The sequence below is a fragment of the Lissotriton vulgaris genome, chromosome 8, assembly GCF_964263255.1.
Source record: "Lissotriton vulgaris chromosome 8, aLisVul1.2, whole genome shotgun sequence".
NCBI lineage: Eukaryota > Metazoa > Chordata > Amphibia > Caudata > Salamandridae > Lissotriton > Lissotriton vulgaris.
Genome location: NC_141696.1, coordinates 170,094,304 through 170,118,592, shown reverse-complemented (window position 1 = coordinate 170,118,592; position 24,289 = coordinate 170,094,304). Strand labels below are relative to the sequence as shown.

General features: G+C 48.7%; 1 protein-coding gene across 1 annotated transcript in view; it reads left to right on the top strand.

The window, feature by feature from the left end:
• Window positions 1-24,289, top strand: part of INTS4 (integrator complex subunit 4) — a 358,899-nt gene that overhangs the window by 110,946 nt on the left and 223,664 nt on the right. Inside the window, exon 6 of the mRNA XM_086933901.1 lies at window positions 13,588-13,638. Within this exon, the coding sequence (XP_086790027.1) occupies window positions 13,588-13,638 (51 nt within the window). The remainder of the gene's footprint in view (window positions 1-13,587; window positions 13,639-24,289) is intronic.

Below are 24,289 nucleotides of genomic sequence, written 5' to 3'. Positions count from 1 at the left end.
CAAGCACCCTTGATAAAGGATTGCCAATTTGATTAATCAACAAAGTCATCATAACCTGCTTATAAGCAACAGGCGAAGAACGGATAATGCGATTACGCACAGAAGATGTTAAAAGACCATCCAACAATCTGTCAGAAGTACTGAGAAAAATCGCAGTTTTCATCACTTCCTCCTTTAAACGTTGCGACGCATCACGCAAAGTGTACCATGGTTTGTCATTGACAGGCCAATCAGACTCAGTAGGATATTTATGGTTACAGCCATCATTTGCAAGTTGGAGCAAACTAATTTGGCCAGCACCGTTGTAATTCCGAAAATGATCTTGTACAGTAGAATCGGAACTTAAAGAGCAAAACCGCAAACAATCACCAGCATCAAGCATAATACCGGCGGCACCTAGTTCATAAAGGCGCACCATCCATGTGAGCAAAGATTCACCGGGCCGTTGTCGAAAGCATTGTAAAATGTCACTAACCTCCTGTTGAGTAAAATCTTCAATACTGTCCAAATGAATACCATTCGGCATACCAGGAGCCTGTTGTAGTTTACGTCGAAACACAGGGTGAGCAGAAACCTCCGGAAGAGCTTCCGAGGAAGCCCGGTCCTTAGATTTAGAAGAACAATCAGGGCGCGATACGTCATCAGAACGGGTAGAGCGACTACGATCGTTAGAAATGTCCTCTTTGTCACAAGAAGCAGACTTACAATCACGTCCGGAGCGAGAAGATTCGTGCTTGTCACCCTCCTCAGCCGAGGAACCAGAATCATTAGAATCCCAGATATTACCATCCCACTCGTCGGGGTTCCAATCCAGTCCGGCTTTCGCCACGACCAGACGCACTTTCCGCGTAGACACACGACCACGACGGTGCCTGTATTTATATTTCGCAATGCGTACTGCAGCCCTTTCGGCTATAGTTTGATAAGTTTCAAGTTTATCGGCAAGCAATTTATTTTGACATCGCAAAAGAGTGTGCGCATTCTGCACTTCAATAAACTTTTCTTCCATAGCAACAAACCGCTTCTGCAATTTAGTAAACTTCTCATGCAGCATTCTGTACGCAGTCAACACAATCCAACCTCTGCGTCCTAAAATAGGAAGCTCATCACCCTTCACTACTGGCGCTTTTTGCAAGCAAGAAACCACATCAGCGGGCTCCGCCTGCTCCAAACAAGAAGTCCAATTCTCACTCAAACCAGTAGAATCGGCCCACTCACGGGCCAGAGCCTCATAAGGCGTTGACTCCCAGCCGGGAATATCAACAGGCAATGTAAAAGTAGATTTTAATTTCTTTTTCGAAAACATTTTAACACACAAAAAAATATATATACAAGTATCAACAAAGAAAATACGTACGAGCCGAGCGCAAACCAACAAGATAAAAACAATACAGCGCACACAGGCTTCGTAAACAGTTCGTGACGCCAGATGTACCGACCAGATTTTTGGACCAGATGGAATCCGCTCCTAGGAGCCCCTCTAATCCAGCCGGAACGTAAACAACTCCCTCCTTAGAACGTATTTACAATGGATATAGGCATATGTATAACATCTCGTACCTAAGGATGGGGAAAATAGCAATAAACAAGCATTGGTTCTACAATATCCTATTCACACCTATTAGTCTCGCGGCCACATAAGCCCAGACTAGTCTACCCTGGGGCAGGTCTGATAATGTACCATTTCGCACTTTATTCACTTGACACGCGATCCGGCGCGTCTACACACGTGGGCCTGCAGTCCCAGTGCTCTCATTTATACCCGGTCTGCAATCCAGCAGACCTACACACCCCTCAATCTTGGGTGCTCTCACTCACACACGGCCTACAATCTGGCAGGCCTCCGCACCGTATCCCTCCGGTGCTCTCACTTACACACGGCCTACAATCTGGCAGGCCTCCGCACCGTATCCCTCCGGTGCTCTCACTTACACACGGTCTACAATCCGGCAGACCTATACACCTATCTACCTTAGGTGCTCTCATTAACGCCGTGTACCAACGACGATCACTTTCCTATGAATCCTCAGGGATGAAATCTGTAGTTATCTATTCAGGGTAAAACTACGGCAATGGAAATTAGTATAGTGTTCGAATTATAATATGTGCCTTCTGCTCTTGGCATCAACTGTTCCCTGTCTCCCTACTTGTTCAGTCACTCCTTACCTGACCGGGATTCACATCCGTTCATGCAAACAACGCCCGACTAGGAGAACTAGATTACTATGATTGAACAAGAATACAAGGCACATGTCGGTTCACCAAAAATGGGGGCATTTATTATAGTAAAAGAAATAAACACAATACTACACAATATATATATATCTATACGTATATATGCTGCAAAGAAAAGGTAAAGGTTAAGGTGCGCGCTTCGCAAGGGAAGGGGCAGATATCACCTGGTTAATATGAAGTTTGGACTCGGCAGTCTTCTAGGTTCTCGTCTCGTCTCTCTCTGTGTCTTGGCTCGTCTCGGGGGCCCACCTCAGCCGTCACAAGTACACGTCTGCACCGCTAGGCTCAACCTCCTCTGCTTCCCTCCAAGTCACTGGAACCTTGCTCGTTATTAGCTACCGTCTCTCTCTCTCTCTCTCTCGTTCTCAGAGAGTCTCGGTTTAGGAATCTTTTCTCAGACTTCAAACTGGCGATTGTCTGCCGCAGAAATAATTAATGGCATAGATGCTAACGGCTAGCTGCCGCCTACGGACTGACTGACTCATTGCCTAACACTTTCGCTAATATGGAAGCTGTCCCTTCATGGAAAGTTACGGCTAGTAACCTGCCGCCCACCAAATTCTTGTACCTCCCCGTACCAAGGACACTTTCCCAGCCGGCCGGCCTGAAGTTGTGTTTTCGGAGTGGAGAAAAATACAGTCTTTCGATAAGGGCCAGCCTGAACCGGTTCTCTTCAAGTGAACAACACCTTGAAACTAAAACATTACATTTAACCTAGAAAGCCTCTCCAGCTACCAGGCAGAGGGCAAGATGGAGTCTGTCCCGTTTAAGGCCTGCAAGGCCCAAAATATGCATGGCTCCATAGAAAATGTACTAATACTCTTACAAAAGGACGGATCATCACTAATACTTATATATCTATCCCCTAGCTTTAGCTTATAAGCCCTGATCTAAGGAAAAGGGTACGAAAATGCACTACTGTGCCTTATGGATAGGTCCTACTTATAGTCCTAATCCCTATGCTATAAGGGTAATAGGCTGGAGTCATTATCCATCATCCTCCTTCTAAAAAGGGTCGGAAAAGTCGGTTATTACACCACTCCATCCATCCATCCATCCCACTCCATCCATCCCCCCACTCCATCCATCCATCTCACTCCATCCATCTATCCATCCATCCATCCCCCACTCCATCCACCATCCCCCACTCCATCCACCATCCCCCACTCCATCCATCCATCCCCCACTCCATCCATCCCGCACTCCATCCATCTATCCCACTCCATCCATCCATCCATACCCCCACTCCATCCATCCATCCCCCCACTCCATCCGTCCATCCCCCCACTCCATCCATCCATCCATCCCACTCCATCCATCCATCCCACTCCATCCATCCCCCCCACTCCATCCATCCATCTCACTCCATCCATCCATCCACTTCATCCATCCATCCCCCACTCCATCCATCCATCCCCCACTCCATCCATCTATCCCCCACTCCATCCATCCCCGCACTCCATCCATCTATCCCACTCCATCCATCCATCCATCCATCCCCCCACTCCATCCATCCATCCCCCCACTCCATCCATCCATCCCCCCACTCCATCCATCCATCCCCCCACTCATCCATCCATCATCCCACTCCATCCATCCCACTCCATCCACCCCCCACTCCATCCATCCCACACCATCCATCCATCTATCCATCCCACTATATCCCACTCCATCCATCCATCCCACTCCATCCATCCATCCCCCCCACTCCATCCATCCATCCCCGCACTCCATCCATCTATCCCACTCCATCCATCCATCCATCCATCCCCCACTCCATCCATCCATCCCACTCCATCCATCCCCCCACTCCATCCATCCATCTCACTCCATCCATCCATCCACTCCATCCATCCATCCCCTACTCCATCCATCCATCCATCCCCCACTCCATCCATCCATCCCCCACTCCATCCATCCATCCCCCACTCCATCCATCTATCCCACTCCATCCATCCATCCATCCATCCCCCACTCCATCCATCCATCCCCCCACTCCATCCATCCATCCCACTCCATCAGCCATCCCACTCCATCCATCCATCCATCCCACTCCATCCATCCATCCCTCCCACTCCATCCATCCATCCCACTCCATCCATCCATCCCACTCCATCCATCCATCCCACTCCATCCATCCATCACACTCCATCCATCCATCTATCCATCCCACTATATCCCACTCCATCCATCCCACTCCATCCATCCATCCCCCCCACTCCATCCATCCATCCCCCCACTCCATCCATCCCCCCACTCCATCCATCCATCCATCCCACTCCATCCATCCATCCATCCCACTCCATCCATCCATCCAACTCCATCCATCCATCCCACTCCATCCATCCATCCTACTCCATCCATCCATCCCCCCCTCTATCCATCCATCCCATTCCATCCATCCATCCATCCCCCACTCCATCAATCCATCCCCCACTCCATCCATCCATCCCCCACTCCATCCCCCACTCCATCCATCCATCCCACTCCATCCATCCATCCATCCCCCACTCCATCCATCCCATTCCATCCATCCCCCACTCCATCCATCCATCCCCCCCACTCCATCCATCCATCCCCACACTCCATCCATCCATCCCCCCACTCCATCCATCTATCCCCCCACTCCATCTATCCATCCATCCAACTCCATCCATCCACCCCACTCCATCCATCCATCCCACTCCATCCATCCCCCCACTCCATCCATCCATCCCCCCACTCCATCCATCCATCCCACTCCATCCATCCATCCCACTCCATCCATCCATCCAGCCAGCCTACTCCATCCATCCATCCCCCACTCCATCCATCCATCCATCCACCCACTCCATCCATCCATCCATCCATCCCACTCCATCCATCCCACTTCATCCATCCATCCCCCCACTCCATCCATCCATCCCACTTCATCCATCCATCCCACTCCATCCATCCATCCATCCCACTCCATCCATCCATCCCACTCCATCCATCCCCCACTCCATCCATCCATCCCCCACTCCATCCATCCATCCCCCACTCCATCCATCCCTCCCCCGCTCCATCCATCCATCCATCCCACTCCATCCATCCCGCCACTCCATCCATCCATCCCACTCCATCCATCCATCCCACTCCATCCATCCCACTCCATCCATCCATTCAGCCTACTCCATCCATCCATCCATCCATCCCCCCACTCCATCCATCCATCCCACTCCATCCATCCCACTCCATCCATCCATCCCCCCACTCCATCCATCCATCCCACTCCATCAATCCATCCATCCCACTCCATCCATCCATCCCCCACTCCATCCATCCATACCCCCTCTCCATCCATCCCCCCACTCCATCCATCCATCCCCCCACTCCATCCATCCATCCCCCCACTCCATCCATCCACCCATACCACTCCATCCATCCATCCCCCACTCCATCCATCCATCCCCCACTCCATCCATCCACACAGGGTTGTGTCCCTGTCTATAGCGCCATGAAGCCCCCGGGCGAACGAGCGCTCTACAAATACATCTCAATATCAATATCAATATCACTCCATCCATCCATCCCACTCCATCCATCCATCCCATCCATCCATCCCACTCCAGCCATCCTACTCCATCCATCCATCCCCCATCCCCCCACGCCATCCATCCATCCCACTCAATCCATCCATCCCACTCAATCCATCCATCCCACTCAATCCATTCATCCCACTCCATCCATCCATCCATCCCAGTCCATCCATCCATCCCCCACTCCATCCATCCATCCCCCACTCCATCCATCCATCCCCCCACTCCATCCATCCATCCCCCCACTCCATCCATCCATCCCACTCCATCCATCCATCCCACTCCATCCATCCACCAGCCTACTCCATCCATCCCCACTCCATCCATCCATCCCCCCGCTCCATCCATCCATCCATCCATCCCCCATTCCATCCATCCATCCATCCCCAATTCCATCCATCCATCCCACTCCATCCATCCCACTCCATCCATCCATCCCTCCATCCTTCCTTCCCCCCACTCCATCCATCCCACTCCATCCATCCATCCCTCCCCCGCTCCATCCATCCATCCCACTCCATCCATGTCGCCACTCCTTCCATCCATCCATCCATCCATCCATCCATCCCACTCCATCCATGTCGCCACTCCTTCCATCCATCCATCCATCCATCCCACTCCATCCATCCCACTCCATCCCCCCACTCCATCCATCCATCCCCCCACTCCATCCATCCATCCCACTCCATCCATCCATCCCCCCACTCCATCCATCCATCCCCCACTCCATCCATCCATCCCACTCCATCCAGCCAGCCATCCCACTCCATCCATCACTCCATCCCTCCCCCGCTCCATCCATCCATCCCACTCCATCCATCCATTTCACTCCATCCATCCATCCATCCCACTCCATCCATCCCCCCACTCCATCCACCCCCCCCACTCCATCCATCCCCCCCCACTCCATCCATCCCCCCACTCCATCCATCCATTCCACTCAATCCATCTCTCCACTCCATCCCTCCCTCCCCACTCCATCCATCCATCCCCCCACTCCATCCATCCATCCATCCCCCCACTCCATCCATCCATCCCCCCACTCCATCCATCCATCCCCCACTCAATCCATCCCCTCACTCCATCCATCCATCCCTGCACTCCATCCATCCATCCCGCACTCCATCCATCCATTCCCCCGACTCCCCGCCCCACTCTCCATCCCTCCCCCGCCCCACACTCTATCCCTCCCCATACTTCATCCCTCCCCCGCCCCACACTCCATCCCTCCCCCGCCCCACACTCCATCCCTACCCCGCCACACACTCCATCCCTCCCCCGCCCCACACTCCATCCCTCCCCCGCCCCACGCTCCGTCCCTCGCTCCATCCCTCGCCACACCCCCACACTCCATCCCTCGCACTCTTGCCCTGCCTCTCTCTCACCCTCCCTCTATCTCTTGCCCTCCCTCTATCTCTTGCCCTCCCTCTATCTATCTTTCGCCCTCCCTCTATCTATCGCCTTCACTATCCATCGCATCACCACAGCATCACTCAGGGGCACCACAACATCACTATGCGCTACCACAGCATCACTGAACGCCACAGCATCACTCGTCGCCGCCACATCACTCGTCGCCGCCACAACATCATTCAGAGCCACCACAGCATCAATCTGTGCAACCATTCAACAACAACTGATTCAAATATGTTCTCTCAATGTTTCAAACTTTATTACAAATGTCACAAAAAAATGTTAATATTTCACTTCTGTTCTTGTTGTGCCCTCTGCTAGACTCTTGTTTTCCCTTGTTTTTCTGCCCTTCTGCCCTCTGTTAGACTCGTTTTTTGTGCCTTTCTGCACCCTGCATCACCACATCATCACTCGGCGCTACCCCAGCATAACTCAGCACCACCACATTATCACTCAGCACCACCACATTATCACTCAGCACCACCACATTATCACTCAGCACCACCACATTATCACTCCACACCACCACATTATCACTCAGCACCACCCAGCGCCACCCCAGCATCACTCAGCGCCACCCCTGCATCACTCCGCGCCACCCCTGCATCACTCCGCGCCACCCCTGCATCACTCCGCGCCACCCCTGCATCACTCCGCGCCACCCCAGCATCACTCCGCGCCACCCCAGCATCACTCCGCGCCACCCCAGCATCACTCCGCGCCACCCCAGCATCACTCCGCGCCACCCCAGCATCACTCAGCACCACCACAGCACCACTCGGCACCAACACAGCACCACCACAGCACCACTCAGCACCACCACATTATCACTCAGCACCACCGCATCATCACTCAGCACCACCACAGCATCACTCAGCACCACCACAGCATCACTCAGCGCCACACAGCATCACTCAGCGCCACCCCAGCACCACTCAGCACCACCCCAGCACCACTCAGCACCACCACAGCACCACTCAGCACCACCACAGCACCACTCAGCACTACCACAGTACCACTCAGCACCACCACAGCATCACTCAGCGCCACCCCAGCATCACTCGGCACCAATACAGCACCACTCAGCGCTAACCCCAGCATCACTCAGCACCACCACATTATCACTCAGCACCACCACATTATCACTCAGCACCACCACATTATCACTCAGCACCACCACACTACCACTCAGCACCACTCAGCACCACCACATTATCACTCAGCACCACCACATTATCATTCAGCACCACCACATTATCACTCAGCACCACCACATTATCACTCAGCACCACCACATTATCACTCAGCACCACCACAGCACCACTCAGCAGCACCACTCAGCACCACCACAGCATCACTCAGCACCACCACAGCACCACTCAGCACCACCACAGCATCACTCAGCGCAACCCAAGGTTACAGGTGTCACATTTGCGAAAGTAATAACTATTGGCATTATAAATGACAAAGCTATTAATTTAGCTATTTTCAAAACCAACACATAAATAAAAAAAAATTCATTTACAAGACCAATAGCTCAAACTTTCCTAATGTGAGACCTATTGCATTGCAAATCTTGTTGACAGTACGAGTAGGAGGAAAGTACGTTCTTTCCTAGACTGTCAACAATTTCGCATTACTATTACAATTCTCTTTTAATTCTTTAAAAAAATAATATTTAAATAACGAAAAAAGCACGTTATTTAGCTAAACTATGATTTTTTTTCTTGGTTAAAAATGTTGTGCTCGGTTCGTATTCCTAATCGTCCCCTCTCCTTGGCTCGGCTGGCGGGCTCCTCCGAGATGCCGGCTGCCGACTCCGTGCAGCCCCCCGAGCCGCACCTCAGGGAGTCCCCCAAGCAGGGATCCCCGGGGGCCGGAGCACGGGCAGGCCGCGAGCAGGGAACCGGAGTCCCCGCTCCCCCGCAGCAGGATGGCGCCCCTTTCTCGCCCCCCTCGGGGTCATATTTCCACTCCTTCTCGCCGGGGTCCTTGCTGGCCTTCCACTTACCCCTCCTGGAGCCCCCCAGGACCCGCTCCCGGTCCCGCTCCGGTTTCCTGCTTAGTCTGCAGCCAGGTGTCCAGCAGCACCCTGGGGGTGCCCACTACCAGCTGGGGTCAAGCCTAGAGGGGGCAGGGTACCCTCACCACTACCAGCACCACCATCAACAGCACCACCAACAACAGCCTCTACAGTACTCTCCCCAGCATCACCTAGGGGCACCGCCACCAGGTAAGGCTGCAGGGCACTGGCCCTATACATTACTGTGTGTCTTTATTCAATTGGAAAGTATTGTTTGCGTTTGGTAGGTATTTCCCCTACACTGTCCATGTTGCAAGAGATCAGTTCTTAGTCGGGGGTAAGGGTGCGCTGTTGAATATTGACTCAGAGGTTAGCTTTAGCTGAAAATGTGTGGTTGCTGCCCAAAAACATTAATTAAAGTCAGTGGTCCCTTAAGACACTGGCTGCTCCAAGCCTAGGTGTGAAACTCATGAATGCAAAAGAGTGACTTGCAAAGTGTGAGACTCACATCGACTGTTCCAGGGTGTGGAAGAGTTAATTTTCCGCGCGGTGTGAGACTCGCCTCCAGTGTGGAGAGACCTTAAGGTGTCTACTGGTGGTCTGTGTGCCAACCCCACTTTGACAGCTTTCTTTTTTTTTTAAACTAAAGTGTTAATGCTTGATAACGTATTATTTAAAACTTCCTGCTTAACCATGGCTCACTCATTGCCAGGTGGCAGCCGCGCTCCTTTTCTGCAGAAAATTCTTGCCATTGGGTGTTCCCAAATGTTGACAAGCATGCTTCAGGTGCATGCCTGCTAGTAACGCTCAAATGCAACAGTTGTGTGTGTGTGTGTGGTGCTCTGTGTTTGTGGCGCTCTGTGTTTGTGGCGCTCTGTGTTTGTGGCGCTCTGTGTTTGTGGCGCTCTGTGTTTGTGGCGCTCTGTGTTTGTGGCGCTCTGTGTTTGTGGCGCTCTGTGTGTGTGGCGCTCTGTGTGTGGCGCTCTGTGTGTGTGTGTGGCGCTCTGTGTGTGTGTGTGGCGCTCTGTGTGTGTGGGCTGTGTGTGTGTGTGGCGCTCTGTGTGTGTGTGTGTGGCGCTCTGTGTGTGTGTGTGGCACTCTGTGTGTGTGTGTGGCGCTCTGTGTGTGTGGCGCGCTCTGTGTGTGTGTGTGTGTGGGGCGCTCTGTGTGTGTGTGTGGCGCTCTGTGTGTGTGTGTGTGGCGCTCTGTGTGTGTGGCGCTCTGCGTGTGGCTCTGTGTGTGTGCCTTTGTGTGGCTCTGTGTGTGTGCCTTTGTGTGTCTGTGTGTGTGTGTGTGTGTGTGCGTGTGCGTGTGTGTGGCGCTCTGTGTGTGTGTGTGGCGCTCTGTGTGTGTGTGTGGCACTCTGTGTGTGTGTGTGTGTGTGTGTGGCGCTCTGTGTGTGTGTGTGTGGCTCTGTGTGTGTGGCACTCTGTGTGTGGCTCTGTGTGTGTGCCTTTGTGTGGCTCTGTGTGTGTGCCTGTGTGTGTCTCTGTGTGTGTGCCTGTGTGTGTCTCTGTGTGTGCCTCTGTGTGTGTGTTTGTGTGTGGCTCTGTGTGTGTGCCTGTGTGGCTCTGTGTGTGTGCCTGTGTGGCTCTGTGTGTGTGCCTGTGAGGCTCTGTGTGTGTGCCTTTGTGTGTGTGTGCCTTTGTGTGTGTGTGTGTGTGTGTGTGTGGCTCTGTGTGTGTGGCTCTGTGTGTGTGGCTCTGTGTGTGTGGCTCTGTGTGTGTGGCTCTGTGTGTGTGGCTCTGTGTGTGTGTGTGTGTGTGTGTGTGGCTCTCTGTGTGGCTCTGTGTGTGTGTGGCTCTGTGTGTGATGTGTGTCTCTATGGCTATGTGTGTGGCTATGTGTGTGGCTATGTGTGTGGCTATGTGTGTGGCTATGTGTGTGGCTATGTGTGTGGCTATGTGTGTGGCTATATGTGTGGCTATGTGTTTGGCTTTGTGTGTGGCTCTGTGTGTTTGTGTGGCTCTCTGTGTGTGGGTGTGGTACAAATGCAATAGGTCTCGTATTTGCAAGAGATTAAGCTATTGGGATTGTAAATGACAATGCCATTTATTTATCTGTTTTCAAAACCAACACATAAATAAAAAGTTTGCCATTTACAATGCCAATAGCTCTAACTTTTCCGAAGGCGAGACCGTTGCATTGTAAATGCTTGTTTCCTTAGGTCTCCAGGCCCTTTTGAAGTGGCCCATGTCACCACACTTTGGTTTCTTTCAGAAGCCACTAATAGTGTGGCATTGCCCACATCAACAAAAATAATGCAGAAGCTATACCGCTCCGCTTCCCGGAGGAGGCCGGAACAGGAGATAAAGCAAATAATCAATTTAGATGATGGAGTCTCCTTGCTGGAATGTCAGTCTCTTCCTTTGAAATCTTGTTTTTGGAGCCAAGAGTTGAGGAGGTGATTACATTTTCAGTCACCTGTTGATGCCTGGATAGTTTCCTGTCCCTCGTGGCAATAGACTGACATGTCTGGCCGCCGAATTTAAGTTGTTTGACTTAGTACTATCACTCTCCCTGTTTCTGTGTAGACTCTAGCATCGCTGTTGCTTCATTGTCTTGTTGAAGGGATTGGAGGTTATTGTGTTCCATGGATTTCCGGTCGTTAGTGCTCTTTGTTGTGAGCTAATTATTGGGTTAAGTAAAACTCATGAGGTGGTGTAAAACTAAGCTATACCCATAGCATGGGTCTTCCATGCTAGTGGATTAACCCTTGAAAGGATTTTAAACGGGTGTGTTACTGTCTGTGCAGAGCTTTTGGAGGTACAAGGCTATGGAAATGCAGATCTTTTTCTTGCTTACAAATTACAGGTCTGCGCTGTCAGATTTTTGGAACACAAAAATAGAACCTTCATGCACAGTCCACCACAGAGAGCCCAACATTCACTCCAGTGAAACATACCCAGTCTGTTCACTGTTGCCACAACTTCTTCTCTTGCAGAAAGCACCTACTACAAATAAATGAGTAGCAAATAAATCCGGAAACGCTGTTTATCTGCCCTCCTCTACCCATTTGGAAAGACATCCTGTTTGACAGACAATACTTTGCCAAAAGCCTTGGGGCTTTAAGCAATGCTTATTTAGTGTGGCAGAGATCCAGTGCATTCCTGGCACCATTTTCAATAGCAGATCCAAAGTGTCATAGTGAACCATGGCATTTATTGCTGGCAGCTACATTGGACCATTCTGTTTATCAAATAGGAACATTTCCACTCGTTTGGATATGTCGAACCATGTTTGGGTCAATGGACCTTCAAAACAGCCAGAGGAGAAGAAATGATCTCTTTTCAGACAATCTCATTTCAAGTTCAAAGTCCTATTTTGATCTATGAAACATCTCCTTGCCCATCCATTCACAATATTTATACATTTTGTTACCCCTTTTTTCCAGACATTGCTACACAAATTTATTCAGGACCAAAAAAGACATGAGAAGTGTGACTGACCTCTTCATGCCTAAAATTTGTTGATAATCCCCATCCAGTCGTTTTACATTGATCATAATTTTAACACTGCTGTAAATTGAATGGGAACAATAATTTTTGGTGATGTCCGTGCTACTCCATCTCATTTAGCCACTCCATGATCAATCTGCAGAAATCTGCAGGAATCGTCACATATCGACCTTATGTAGATGTATGATTTTGGGAAAGTTTCATGCAGATTAGTCACATAATGCAAAAATTATATGCTAGAAAAATAATTTCAGTGGAAATTAGATTAAACCATCACTACTGAGGCACTATTTCTGCCTGTGTGATTGAAATGCAGCCCATACCTTGGTTGTCTATCCTTGTTTCCGATTTTTATAATAATAATTGGTATGGGACCTTCTGTCTAAAGGTCTTCCCACACTCTCCCTCCTTTACAATTTATGCCTCCTATTGGTGGGTTTGCTTTGTACCTGGCAGATGGCTAAAGGAAAAAACAATATTGTATAAGTTTACACTCTCATTAAATGGCTACTTTTTTATTATGGAGTGACAAAAAAAAGAAACCTTTATCTGAACATTTACTGCAAGCTTTGGTTTCTCTATTGACATGTCTGTTCCTTGCTCATAATGTCTAAAGTCTCTGCAGCTTCCAGCACTCTAGCTGCGGTTCTCAGTTGGCGAAGTAAGCAGCCACTTTTCTTCTACAAAATGAGTAGCTCAGCCTGTATAATGACTGATGCACATCTTCTGATATTTTGTATACATTTAATTTTTGATGCTTTATTCTATACTTTCCATGTAGATATAAATCAAGTTGCATGAGTCCTAGATGTGTGTCCTTAACTGTTCTAAGAATGAGGCAAGCTGTACTGCAAATTTTGCTTTTCTGTATGACTGATCAATCTTGTTTCTTTTGCAGTTGCAGCTTCACGAACGAGGACTTAAATTGCAGCAGACTATTTACAGTCAGGTAGGGCTAATGCTCTTTTGAAGAAGTTGTCAAAAGTTTTTTCTGGTTTGTGGTTAATATGGGAAATCTCCATCATGTGTCTAGTACACTAATGGGCAAAATCAATGCAATTTACAAGAAGCAACTACATTAAAAAAAATCCATCCTCCTTTTTCATTTCACACCTTACATCTACCCTGGAACCATTTATAAAGGTACTTTGGTCCCAAAATGATGGTGCAGTTAGCACTTCTAGGTATGCAAATTTATGTGGAAGCACCTAAACTTCAATGATAATCTAAGAAATCTGCAGCTTCACTTTATGGTTTAAATCTGTTTATTGAATTTTAGCAACATACAGTAAGTTCGGTATTGCAAAAGCTGTATCGCAGCCATAGTGCCCTTTTCACACAGGTCACAGCTAAGTGGTCGTAGCATATGAGGAACGTTGTAAAGTTAGAATTGAACATAACATAAAATACACAGGAAACCTATTGTAACCCCTCCGCTCAGACCCCATCCCATCCCTTGTCCACCAAAGAAACAAATGTATTCAGCGTTTGAGTCTTGTAACTGGAGCATGGATATTACTTTCCGGCCGTTTGTGGGTCAGAGAGCCGGAGGAGGCGGAGATATCTGGGACAGGTGATTTCCGAGAATTCAGAGGAAAGAAGGGACAAAAAGGGTTGCCAGAGCTCATTAAACGTGGACCCCTTCCCTGCGAGTGTCAAAGTCAGCTTCTCCATTCCCAGGACGTGCCACAGTCGGTGTAACCACCCTATGAAAGTAGGAAGTTGTGAGGTGGGCCAGTGTGTTAGTATGTTTTGTACTGCCGAGCCCAGTGCTATCGCTATCAGTCACCTCTGCGGGATTTGAGCAGATTAGTCAAGGGGTTTGGGAAGCCCAGTAGGACATAACCTGGAAAGCTCAGTATTTATGTGTCTAAATGTTTGTCTACCTCGCCCAGTACCTGAGTCCATTATGTCTGGATATGTGAACAATCCCACAACAGGTGTACTAAGGTACCCACTTTCCCGCAACCCGCCAGCAGTCTGCTACATGAGTGGGATCTATTGAGTGAAACCGTTCCGGAGTATAGTACCAATAGGTGACCACTTTCATAAGGGTTTCGGGCAGCCCCATATGATACGCCAAGTGGCAGGCTCTATGATATACCCCCTCCCATTCTTTGTGGCTGAGTGATCTAACCAATTCCTTCTCCCATCTCGCGCGGCTAGCATTGTACAGGTGCCTGTTTCCGTCAAGTAGCATTTTGTATAATTCCAAAATGAGTTTTTTATCGGAGGTGCGGGTGACCAGCCATTTCTCATAAATGGAGAGGTGTCTATTGGCAAATGGCTTCACCTGGGTGTGCAGAGTCCAGTGTCGGATCTGACAGTATCGGAGCCTTTCGGTTTTAGGGAGCCCGTAATCCGATTTGAGTTGGCGGTTCTCTACCAAGTGAATGCTGCTGCGTCTAAGCTCAATTGAAAGTCAGGGTGCCGCTCGCTAGAGGTGTTTGTTGCTGGCGGACTACTGAGCCTTGCTACAGGCGTAGCACCTTTGGATCCCTGAGTGCCTTGTGTTCTTAAAACGGAGAGTCTAATCCCGTGGCCGCAGAGGAGGTGAGAGGCACGGCGCTCGGGACTGCGAGGACCAGCATTCCTCCAAACACCAACAGCTGGTTCCTCTTCCCGGCCGAGCCGCGCCCCCTCCCAGTGCCACGCCCCCTCTACTAACTTAAGCAGGATTAACGACGCGCATCGCGGGACGCGTGCGGGTCGTGGCCCGGGGCAAAGAGCGGGCCCTCTGTGGCCCTCAGAGGCCAGAAGAGGCCGGGCTGGGCCAGAATCCCTGTTCGATTATCGCACCGTCTAGGACTATTGGAGTAAGTTCACGGGGGTATAATAGTATTGTATTGGCTACTATGTCTATTGAAATCCTAACATCGGAACTTGTTGGATCTGATAAGCCAGTGAGCCTGATCAATGGGAAATTAGACAATTATTTTAAGAAAACTGTTACGGACACCCCAGTACTCCTACCTTGGCGGTCGTCGGGCTGAGCGTCGACGCTCGGTGGAAAGCCTGAAAAATAGACCATTAACTGATTCACCCGTTCTGATCATCTCTACTTTGGAGGGGACCTTAACTGAGAATGTTTGTTCTTTTTCCCAGGATAGCGTTCCATTAATATTTAGAGAGTGTGCGCCCACGAATGACACTGGTCCCCAGGATACTGTGAATGCCCCCATTAACCCTATTAATCCCAGCGTAACCAAGGCCACAATCATAACTGAGGCACTGATAACCCCTACTCCCAGGCAAATTAGACCCGTAAGGAATAGGGCAAAAAAAGTTACGCCTACTAAAATGTATGGCCCACCACCTAACAAAAAAAGGCGGAAAAGGGCCGACTTATCGAAGCGGAAAATCAATCATGCTGATTTTGGGATTAAAGTCAATGCTAACACAGGGGGAGAGCGGGTACTTGCATTGGATCAGGGAACTATGGCTACATCACCTATACATACAAGCTCCACGTCTAAAGTAGTGGAGGCTAGCTCTATATCTGATAATTCTTCCGCTGTTGTGACACCACAAGAATTCCCAAACCATGTCTTAATCGATAGTATAGAGTCCATTATAAGGACTTACACTCTTGCTATCGTAAAAAGACTCAACAAAATGGATGATAGGCTTGGGAAGATAGAGCGTGATATGGGTAGCAAGCTAGTATCCACTAAGGTACCATCTAACCCTGTTTTACAAACTACCATTATACCAACCCCAGCTATAGCCCCTACATCTGCCCCCGCTCAGACTATGGACATGTCACAAACATCACATACCCTTAGAGAAATCATACCCAAAGCTACTTCTGTATTATCAAAAAGTAAACTCACATTGCCTCCTGTTGTAACTGCAAGTGGGCCGACGAAGAGCATAGGACAAGCCACTGGAGACCAGAAGAGGGATAGGGGGAGTGGGAGGCTTACACGGGGTAACTACAGCAAGGGCCCCCTTCTAGAACTTCCACCGGAAGCAGTGCCTTTCGTGGTGGTTCTTACTGGGGTGCCAGAGTTAGAGGCGAACAAACGCGAGGGTTTTGCCCAATTGAAGAACAAAATTATGCATTGGTTGAGCATGTATAGACCCATTGCAAATAACATCAATGGCGAAATCGTCCATGTTCGTCGCCTCCCCTGGTTGGGGGAAAGACCCAAGGACATCGAGGGCGACGTAGTGGTTATAAATTTCAGAGACCAGAATGCTGTCCATTTTATACTTAACTGGTCCTCTGATCACGATAGTAACCTTATCACCCCTCGCCCTCTCACATACTTCTATCCACGCTCAGTGGTGTTCCCGCCCCACCATCAATTCCCGCCAGCTCCTCCACCACCTTTACCCAGGCAAAAGTATCCTAACCCATACTGTCCACCCGGGTACAATAATGGTTTTCCATTAATTGGTCATCATCCTGCAATAATAGCCGACCCGTACGGGTGGAATATTGTGGCTCCAAGATATAATTCCTCATCCCATAGGAGAATGGACCATCTCAAGCCTTTCACGCCCCTAGAGACCACCAATAGGTTTGACCTGTTTAGTGGCCTAGAGGATTGCGATTGAAGCCAGCTGGCCACGGGGGGGGGGGGGGGGGGGGGGGAGGGAACACGTGGAGATGATGGGGGGGAAATGGACAGAGGTATGGTGGAGAGAGGTTCTATTATGGATAATCCGTTTTCTGGATATAATGCTGCCCGTACTACCAGTTGCAATGAAGATAGTATGGGTACTCTCAACGTAACCTGGACCCCTTTACCCCGGCCGATGTTATTATAACCCCCATGGTCTCACCGACGAGTGGTATTATCCCCCGGTTACCTGATGACCCCCCGATCAGGGACGTATCCCCTTCCTACACGGGCCCTCCGTCCAACGAGGCCGCAAGACCAACAGTGGGAGGTTATAAGCTGGGGAGTTGGAATATTGCCGGTTGGAATAACAAGGTGGACCGTTTAGGGTGGCTAGAATTCTTAACCCAATTCGATATCTTATGTCTCCAGGAGACCTGGGCGACTGAAGATGTCCACCTTGATGGTTACGTTGCCTATAATTGTCCAGCCCAGCCCTCCAATATGGGTAGAGCTTGTGGAGGGTTGGTGATACTGCTGTCTGTTAGGCTGCCGGTGCGAGTGAAAACCCATCTGACTGTTGGCCTGCACTCGCAGTTGTTATGGTTACAACATAGGGATGGGAGAAATGTCCTAGTAATAAATCATTATAACAATGTTTTTAACCATTCAAATACTCTTATAGTTGATGAACTGGATGTGGAGGTTGATAAGTTGTGTGGTCAAAATAGGGTGTCCTTTGAAATCTTGTGGAGAGGTGACTTTAACATCCATATGTGTCCCTTTGCCGGCACGAGGGTCTGTGGTTATGGTGGGGAGGATGGGGGAGATCAGGCCCACTTCCTACATTCGACCTATGGCGATTCTCTCAACACCCTCATGCTTAAATTGGATTTATGTATTATGTTACCTGGCGAAGACAAAGAGGGTAACCCGGTACCTACCTTTATAGGTAGGAACTGTGCGACGGTTATTGATTACCTCATTGTCTCCATCAGTATCACTGCTCTGTGTACCACCCCCGAAATAGTAGACATAGCCCTTAGCGACCACAACTGCTTAACAATGTACCTATCCTTGTGGGGGGATAAGATAAAGGCGCCGCACGGTACAATGTCAGACGTAATTCCACACAGACCAAACGGCCCCAGAATTAAATGGGGTAGGCACAATGAGGAACGCTTATTAAGTACCATAGTGTCAGCCTGTTTAGTTGAGGTAGAGTGCTGTCTTGAACCTGATATAGGTAGTGCTGACATATTAGCCAGCTTTGATACCATCAATAAAAATATTGCTAAAATTTCAACTGGTACAAAACTCAAGGGCACCAGGGCGACCTGTGGGTGGTTCAATAAGGAATGTACCAAATCCCTACAAAAATTAAAAGCTGCTCTCAATTGTAAACCCAGGGATAGGGAAGCAGTCAGGGCCCTGAGGAGGAACTATATAACTCGCCTGAAGGCTAGAAAACAGGAACTAAGGGAAGAAGCCTGGGACAACCTGACTAAGGCTGTGGATCTTAGGGATACTAAGTTATTCTGGTCCACGGTCAATAGTCCTTTTCTTCAGAAGGATGATTTCCTGGTACTGTCTGCCCAGGTGAGCAAGGAACAGTGGGTGGCTAATTTTTCTAGCTTTTTTAACCCCGATGGATTAGATGTAGGGAGTGATAAGGATGCTGTGGGTGACACCCCCCACCTCTTAATATTACAGTCACCGAGGTGGACGTAGCCATTCGGTGTAGTAAGGGGGGGAAGGCACCGGGCCCCGATGGGGTACCTGTGGACATTTATAAAGCTGATGTATCCCTTTGGAGCCCACTGCTGACCAAGGTGTTTAATGCAGCAGCAACGACCTCGGCCCCACAGGTCTGGGAGGAGTCCATCATTATCCCTATCTACAAAAAAGGAGCGAGAGGAGAGGTAAAAAACTATCTCCCCATCTCACTCCTTACTGCCTCCCTCAAAATCATGAGTAGGGTGTTATTGAGTTGTTGGGAGGACTGGGTTGAAGAAAATGGTGTCCTTGCGGACTCCCAGTTTGGATTCCGTAAGGGGTTAGGCACAATAGAACAGTGCAAAAATCATAGGCAAATATACACGCGCTAAGCAAGGCTCACTGTTCCTTTGCTTCGCCGACCTCTCCAGTGCCTTCGACTTGGTTGACCACGGCCTTCTGTGGACAACTTTACTGGATATGGGCGCCCCACGGGAAATCATTTACTTTCTGGCACAACTGTATAGGAAGTTATCGGCAAAGATACGGTATGGGCAACAGGGTGAGTGTTCGGCTAATATCCCTGTAGGCTCTGGTATTAGGCATGGATGTGTCCTTGCCCCCCTTCTTTTCTCCCTTTTTATCAACGCCATCGAGTCCGAATTACGTGCTGTCAGTGCTGATGCACCGGCTGCTGACGGCATACCCATTCCGGTATTGCTTTATGCCGACGACACGGTCCTACTTTCCAGAACCCCTGTCGGGCTTCAGAAACTCATGGATAAATTTGTGGATTTTATCAATGGGAGAAAATTAAAAATTAACAATTCAAAAACTTTTATTATGGCCTGTGGTAAGAAAGTAAAAAAATTAAGAACTTTTACAGTTATGGATCAAATAATACAAGTGGTTGACAAATTTTGTTACTTAGGTATCACTTTTAATATCGGGGCATATGGGCGTCCGAAGTGACTAATGTAAGAGCTAAAATGGGCAAGTGTGCCTTTGGCATTTTTAAGTTTGCATCTAAGCTAGGCTCTAGGCGGATATCCGACATGTTGTATTTATATCGCCATAAATGTGTTGCCTTGGCCCTCTATGGTTTAGGGGTATGGGGCCACTGTACTCATAATATGCTCCAGGTGGAGGAAAATACATTTGTTAAAAAGCTTCTTTGCCTACCACCCTCTGCCTCAACCAAGCTGATCCACCATGAGGTTGGTCTGGAACATCTTTCTGATTTGATAAGTCTTAGACCACTTTTAGTATGGAGATCTATTTGGGTCAAGGAGCAGACAGGGTTTAAAAAGAAGATCATCCTAGATTGTCTCCACATGGACAAATGTTCCCGTATCCCCTGGCTCCTCAATTAAGGATGTCTTCAAATTGCATGTTTGTGATAACCCACTTGGTGTTATAGACATCCCTAAGAAAGAACTTAAATATGTTTTTATGAGGGCTAGTATTCTAAACCGTAATGCTGTCACTTCTCTGTACCCTACACATGTTTTTTATGATAAGTATAATATGTTTGGACCGGGTTTCGCAGGATACCTTAAAATGGTTACCATTCGTTCTCACCAATATGTATTGACAAGACTGCGGATGGGGACCGTTCATTTGCTTGTTGCGTGTCCACATATTAAGACTCACACTATTGCCCCTTGCCCATGTGATGGGACTTCAAAGCAATGTTCGGAGCATTTTTTACTGATTTGCCCATTTTATCTTCATCTCCGTAAAACCTATTTGAAACCTCTTTTAAAAAAATATAATGTATCCACTATTGAATCTGCTATGAGGCTTTTATTTGGACTTGATTCGCAGGACATTTGTTTTTTTACCGCTGTTTTTATCTTAAAGTCGGTACATCTGAGGAAAAATATGTCCTTTGTTACATGAGTATTTATAAATTAGCCGTTTTTTATATGTATTTTATTGTATCATGCATGTATGTACTTTTATGATTATTGTTAACAAATAATCGAATAAAGTTTTTGAATTGAATTGAAAGTCAGGGTTCTTGAGCAGGGTTCTTGGGGTGAGTGGCGAGGGAAAGGAGGTGAGATTATGTTTGATATTGGTATGATCCCACGATTCGAGATGACCCGGGTAATATGGGGCGCATATTGATTAGGTGGTCTGTGTACTCTCCGGAGGAAGGGGATTCCCTGTAGGGGTCTGGCGGCCACTGCTTGGTCCTGGAATAACCAGTGCTTCTCCGACTCTAGCCGGCTCCACTCGACCAAATGGCGCAGTTTAGACGCTTGAAAGTAAAGTTGAAGATCTGGAACACTGAGTCCCCCTTTTCCGGCAGAAACATAGTCAGTGCCTGCTTCATTCGTGGTTTACGGCCGTTCCATATAAATTGAGTTCTGAGTGAGTCTGTTTTATCCATCCTTGTGGAGGTCAGAGAGGTAAGGTTTGGAACAAATATAAGATCTGGGGGAGGATGGTCTTCTTAACTGCCGCTATTTTACCGAGCCAGGAGAGCAGGTAGTGCTTCCATTGGGTCAACTCCTTATGGATTGTCTGCAGCAACCGTGCGTAGTTGATGGCTACCGTGTCTGATAGGGAGAGAGCTAATTGGATCCCCAGATAGGGAATCGTGCCCATTGAATGGGATAGAAGGCCTGGAGATGCGGGCGGTTGGAGGGCGTTAGGGAGAGGACAAGTGCGACCGATTTATCCATGTTCATGTGCCAGCGTGAAGACTTCTAGTTCTGCGAGTCATGCTGGAAGTGCGAGAAGTGGGGTCGATTAGGAGATTAGGTTGTCATCAGCATACAGGAAGACCGTATGGGTATAGCCTCCGAATTTAATCCCTGTGATCGCAGGGTGATGACGGAGGCGGCGGGCCAGAGGCTCCATATAAAACACAAAAATAAGGGGTGACAGGGGGCACCCCTGTCGCGTGCCTCTCTCCATGGGGAATCGGGATGACATGTGGCCATTGATGCGGACTGTAGCTGTCTGGAACTTATAACAATTGAGGATGTATGTCCGAAACTTCTCCCCCTTGCCCGCTCGTTCAAGGACCTGTTCTAAATATGGTCAGTGGACCCTGTCGAAGGCCTTCTCGGCATCAATGGTAAGCAACATGTACTCCCCTTGCATACGAGAGGCCTTCTCAATGAGGTGAAGGGCACGTTTTGTATTGTCACTAGTCTGTCGTTGGGGAATGAAGCCTCCCTGGTCCGGGTTAATAAGACCGGGCATGTTAGGCGAGAGACGAGCGGGCAAAATCCTGGTGTATAACTTGAGGTCAATATTGAGAAGGGATATAGGGCGATTGACTCCGCATATGGTCCTGTCCTTTCCCGGTTTCGGGATAATGACTATGTAAGCTTCGAGCATTTCTGCCGGGATCGCACTGGGTTCAGCAAATTAATTAAAAAGTTTAGTTAAAACCGGGGCCAATAGGGTACAGAATGTTATAGAAAATATGGCGGAAAAGCAGTCTGGCCCGGGGGCCTTGGCAGGTTTGAGACGTGAAATAGCTGCGATGACCTCTTCGATCCTGATATCACTGTCCAGGTGATCTGCCTGGGCTTTCGTTTGGGTCGGAAGGCCGTCGTAATCAAGAAAGGCAGCACCGTCCGCGATAGACATTGGAGAGCTGGCATAGAGGCTGGCATGAAAGTCCTGGAACGCCTCAGTGATCTCCGAGTCCTCAGAAACTCGCGGCCCACCCCTGTTGAATCTCCCGGACCCCTGCTTCTGACGGGTCTCGCACAATTTGTGGGCAAGGAGGCGACCACATCTGTCTCCTCCCGTGTAGTGTCTGTGTCGCAGACGGAGTGCTGCGAATTCCACCCTATCTTGGTCCAACGCTGCGAGTTGTTGTCGCATGGCTTTAAGTTAGCCCCTTTCCGCTGATGCATTTGTTCTAGTTCTTTCGTTTTCTGGGTGAGATCCTCTCTCTTACGCCTGCGCTCTACATTGTCAGCCGTTGAGTTGGCCACTAGTTCCCCGCACATAACCGCTTTAAAATCTGCCCACTGTATGGAGAGGGAAGTGTCGTCGTTAGGGTTATGGGAAAAGTAGTCTTTCATGGATTTGGTCTACTACTGTAGCGCGATGTAGGAGGGTGTCTTGGAGACGCCAAAATCTGGAAGGTCGCTGCATTGGGGGAAGAGTGAATGTTACGATGACCGGTGCATGGTCGGAGAAAGAGGCTACCCCTATCTCTAAGTGTGTTGCCATCGCATGCATGCAGCTTCACTTTAAAGGACTTATTACAAGTGCCTCACTAATTCTAGGGGGGGCAGTAACCCCAGCTGAGTTAAAACACACACATTCTCTCTCCAAGATTTTAACTGCTGATAGCAGGCATAGTCTCCCGAAATAAAACTAAGGGGGAATTAGGAATTACCAGGAATATCGGGCACAGAATTACTAATTTCATCTTTCCCAGTAATTCCTTATTTTTCAGTAATATAGTTCACACTCTTAACCCCTTTTAACTCTTCTCTCTCTCACAGTTACCTCTAACCCCGTTATCGATCACTCTTCAACGTGGAGTTAATAAGTGGATTACCCTGGCCCTCTTTACAATGTCATAAATGTTTCTTTTGTAGGAAAAACTATTTTACTGACTAACATTTACAGCCAAACTAGTCTGTGAATGTGCGTTACATACATATTTTTACCATAACATAACCCTAGAGACGTGTTATTCCTCTTGGTTGATAGTTATCAAGACTATTCAACAGAATTCTTTCTCTGAGGATCTAGGGTAGTTTGTATGTATGTGTGTATGTGTTACTTAAATAGTGTACACCTAACCGTGGTGCAGCTGAACACTGAACGTGAGTGATACCCCTATGAATGATATAGTAATTTAGAAGAGGCATGAGCTAATTTTAGTGTGATTGTGGATAGTTCTTCTAGGAGAGATGAACATTGTTTCTTGAAGAATTGCAGAGGGGGTTGCAGCCATTTTGATGAAAGTGGGTATATTGTTTCCAAGCCTGGGGACATAGATGGAGAAGACCTGTCTGTGTTTTTTCTTTCTTGCACGTTTTCATCTTCAGTGTAGCAGTGTCCTGGCTCGGGCCTTGCACGGTCTGCCAGAGGGGGTTGATTTCTTGGCAAGGTTGTTTGGTGGTGTATGATTTCTTCGTAGGTGATGCTGTTGGTCTTGAAGGTGAATGGGCCTAGAGAGTTGATAAAGCATGCTGCCATATGTACGTAAAATGTCTTTCAAAAGTGATAATATGGTGTTCAGTGATTAGAGCATTGCCTCCATGTGGGCGATGACCTGGATTTGGAAAACCTACGTTGCTGGGAAAAAGGGTTTCACTCTCTTCAGGA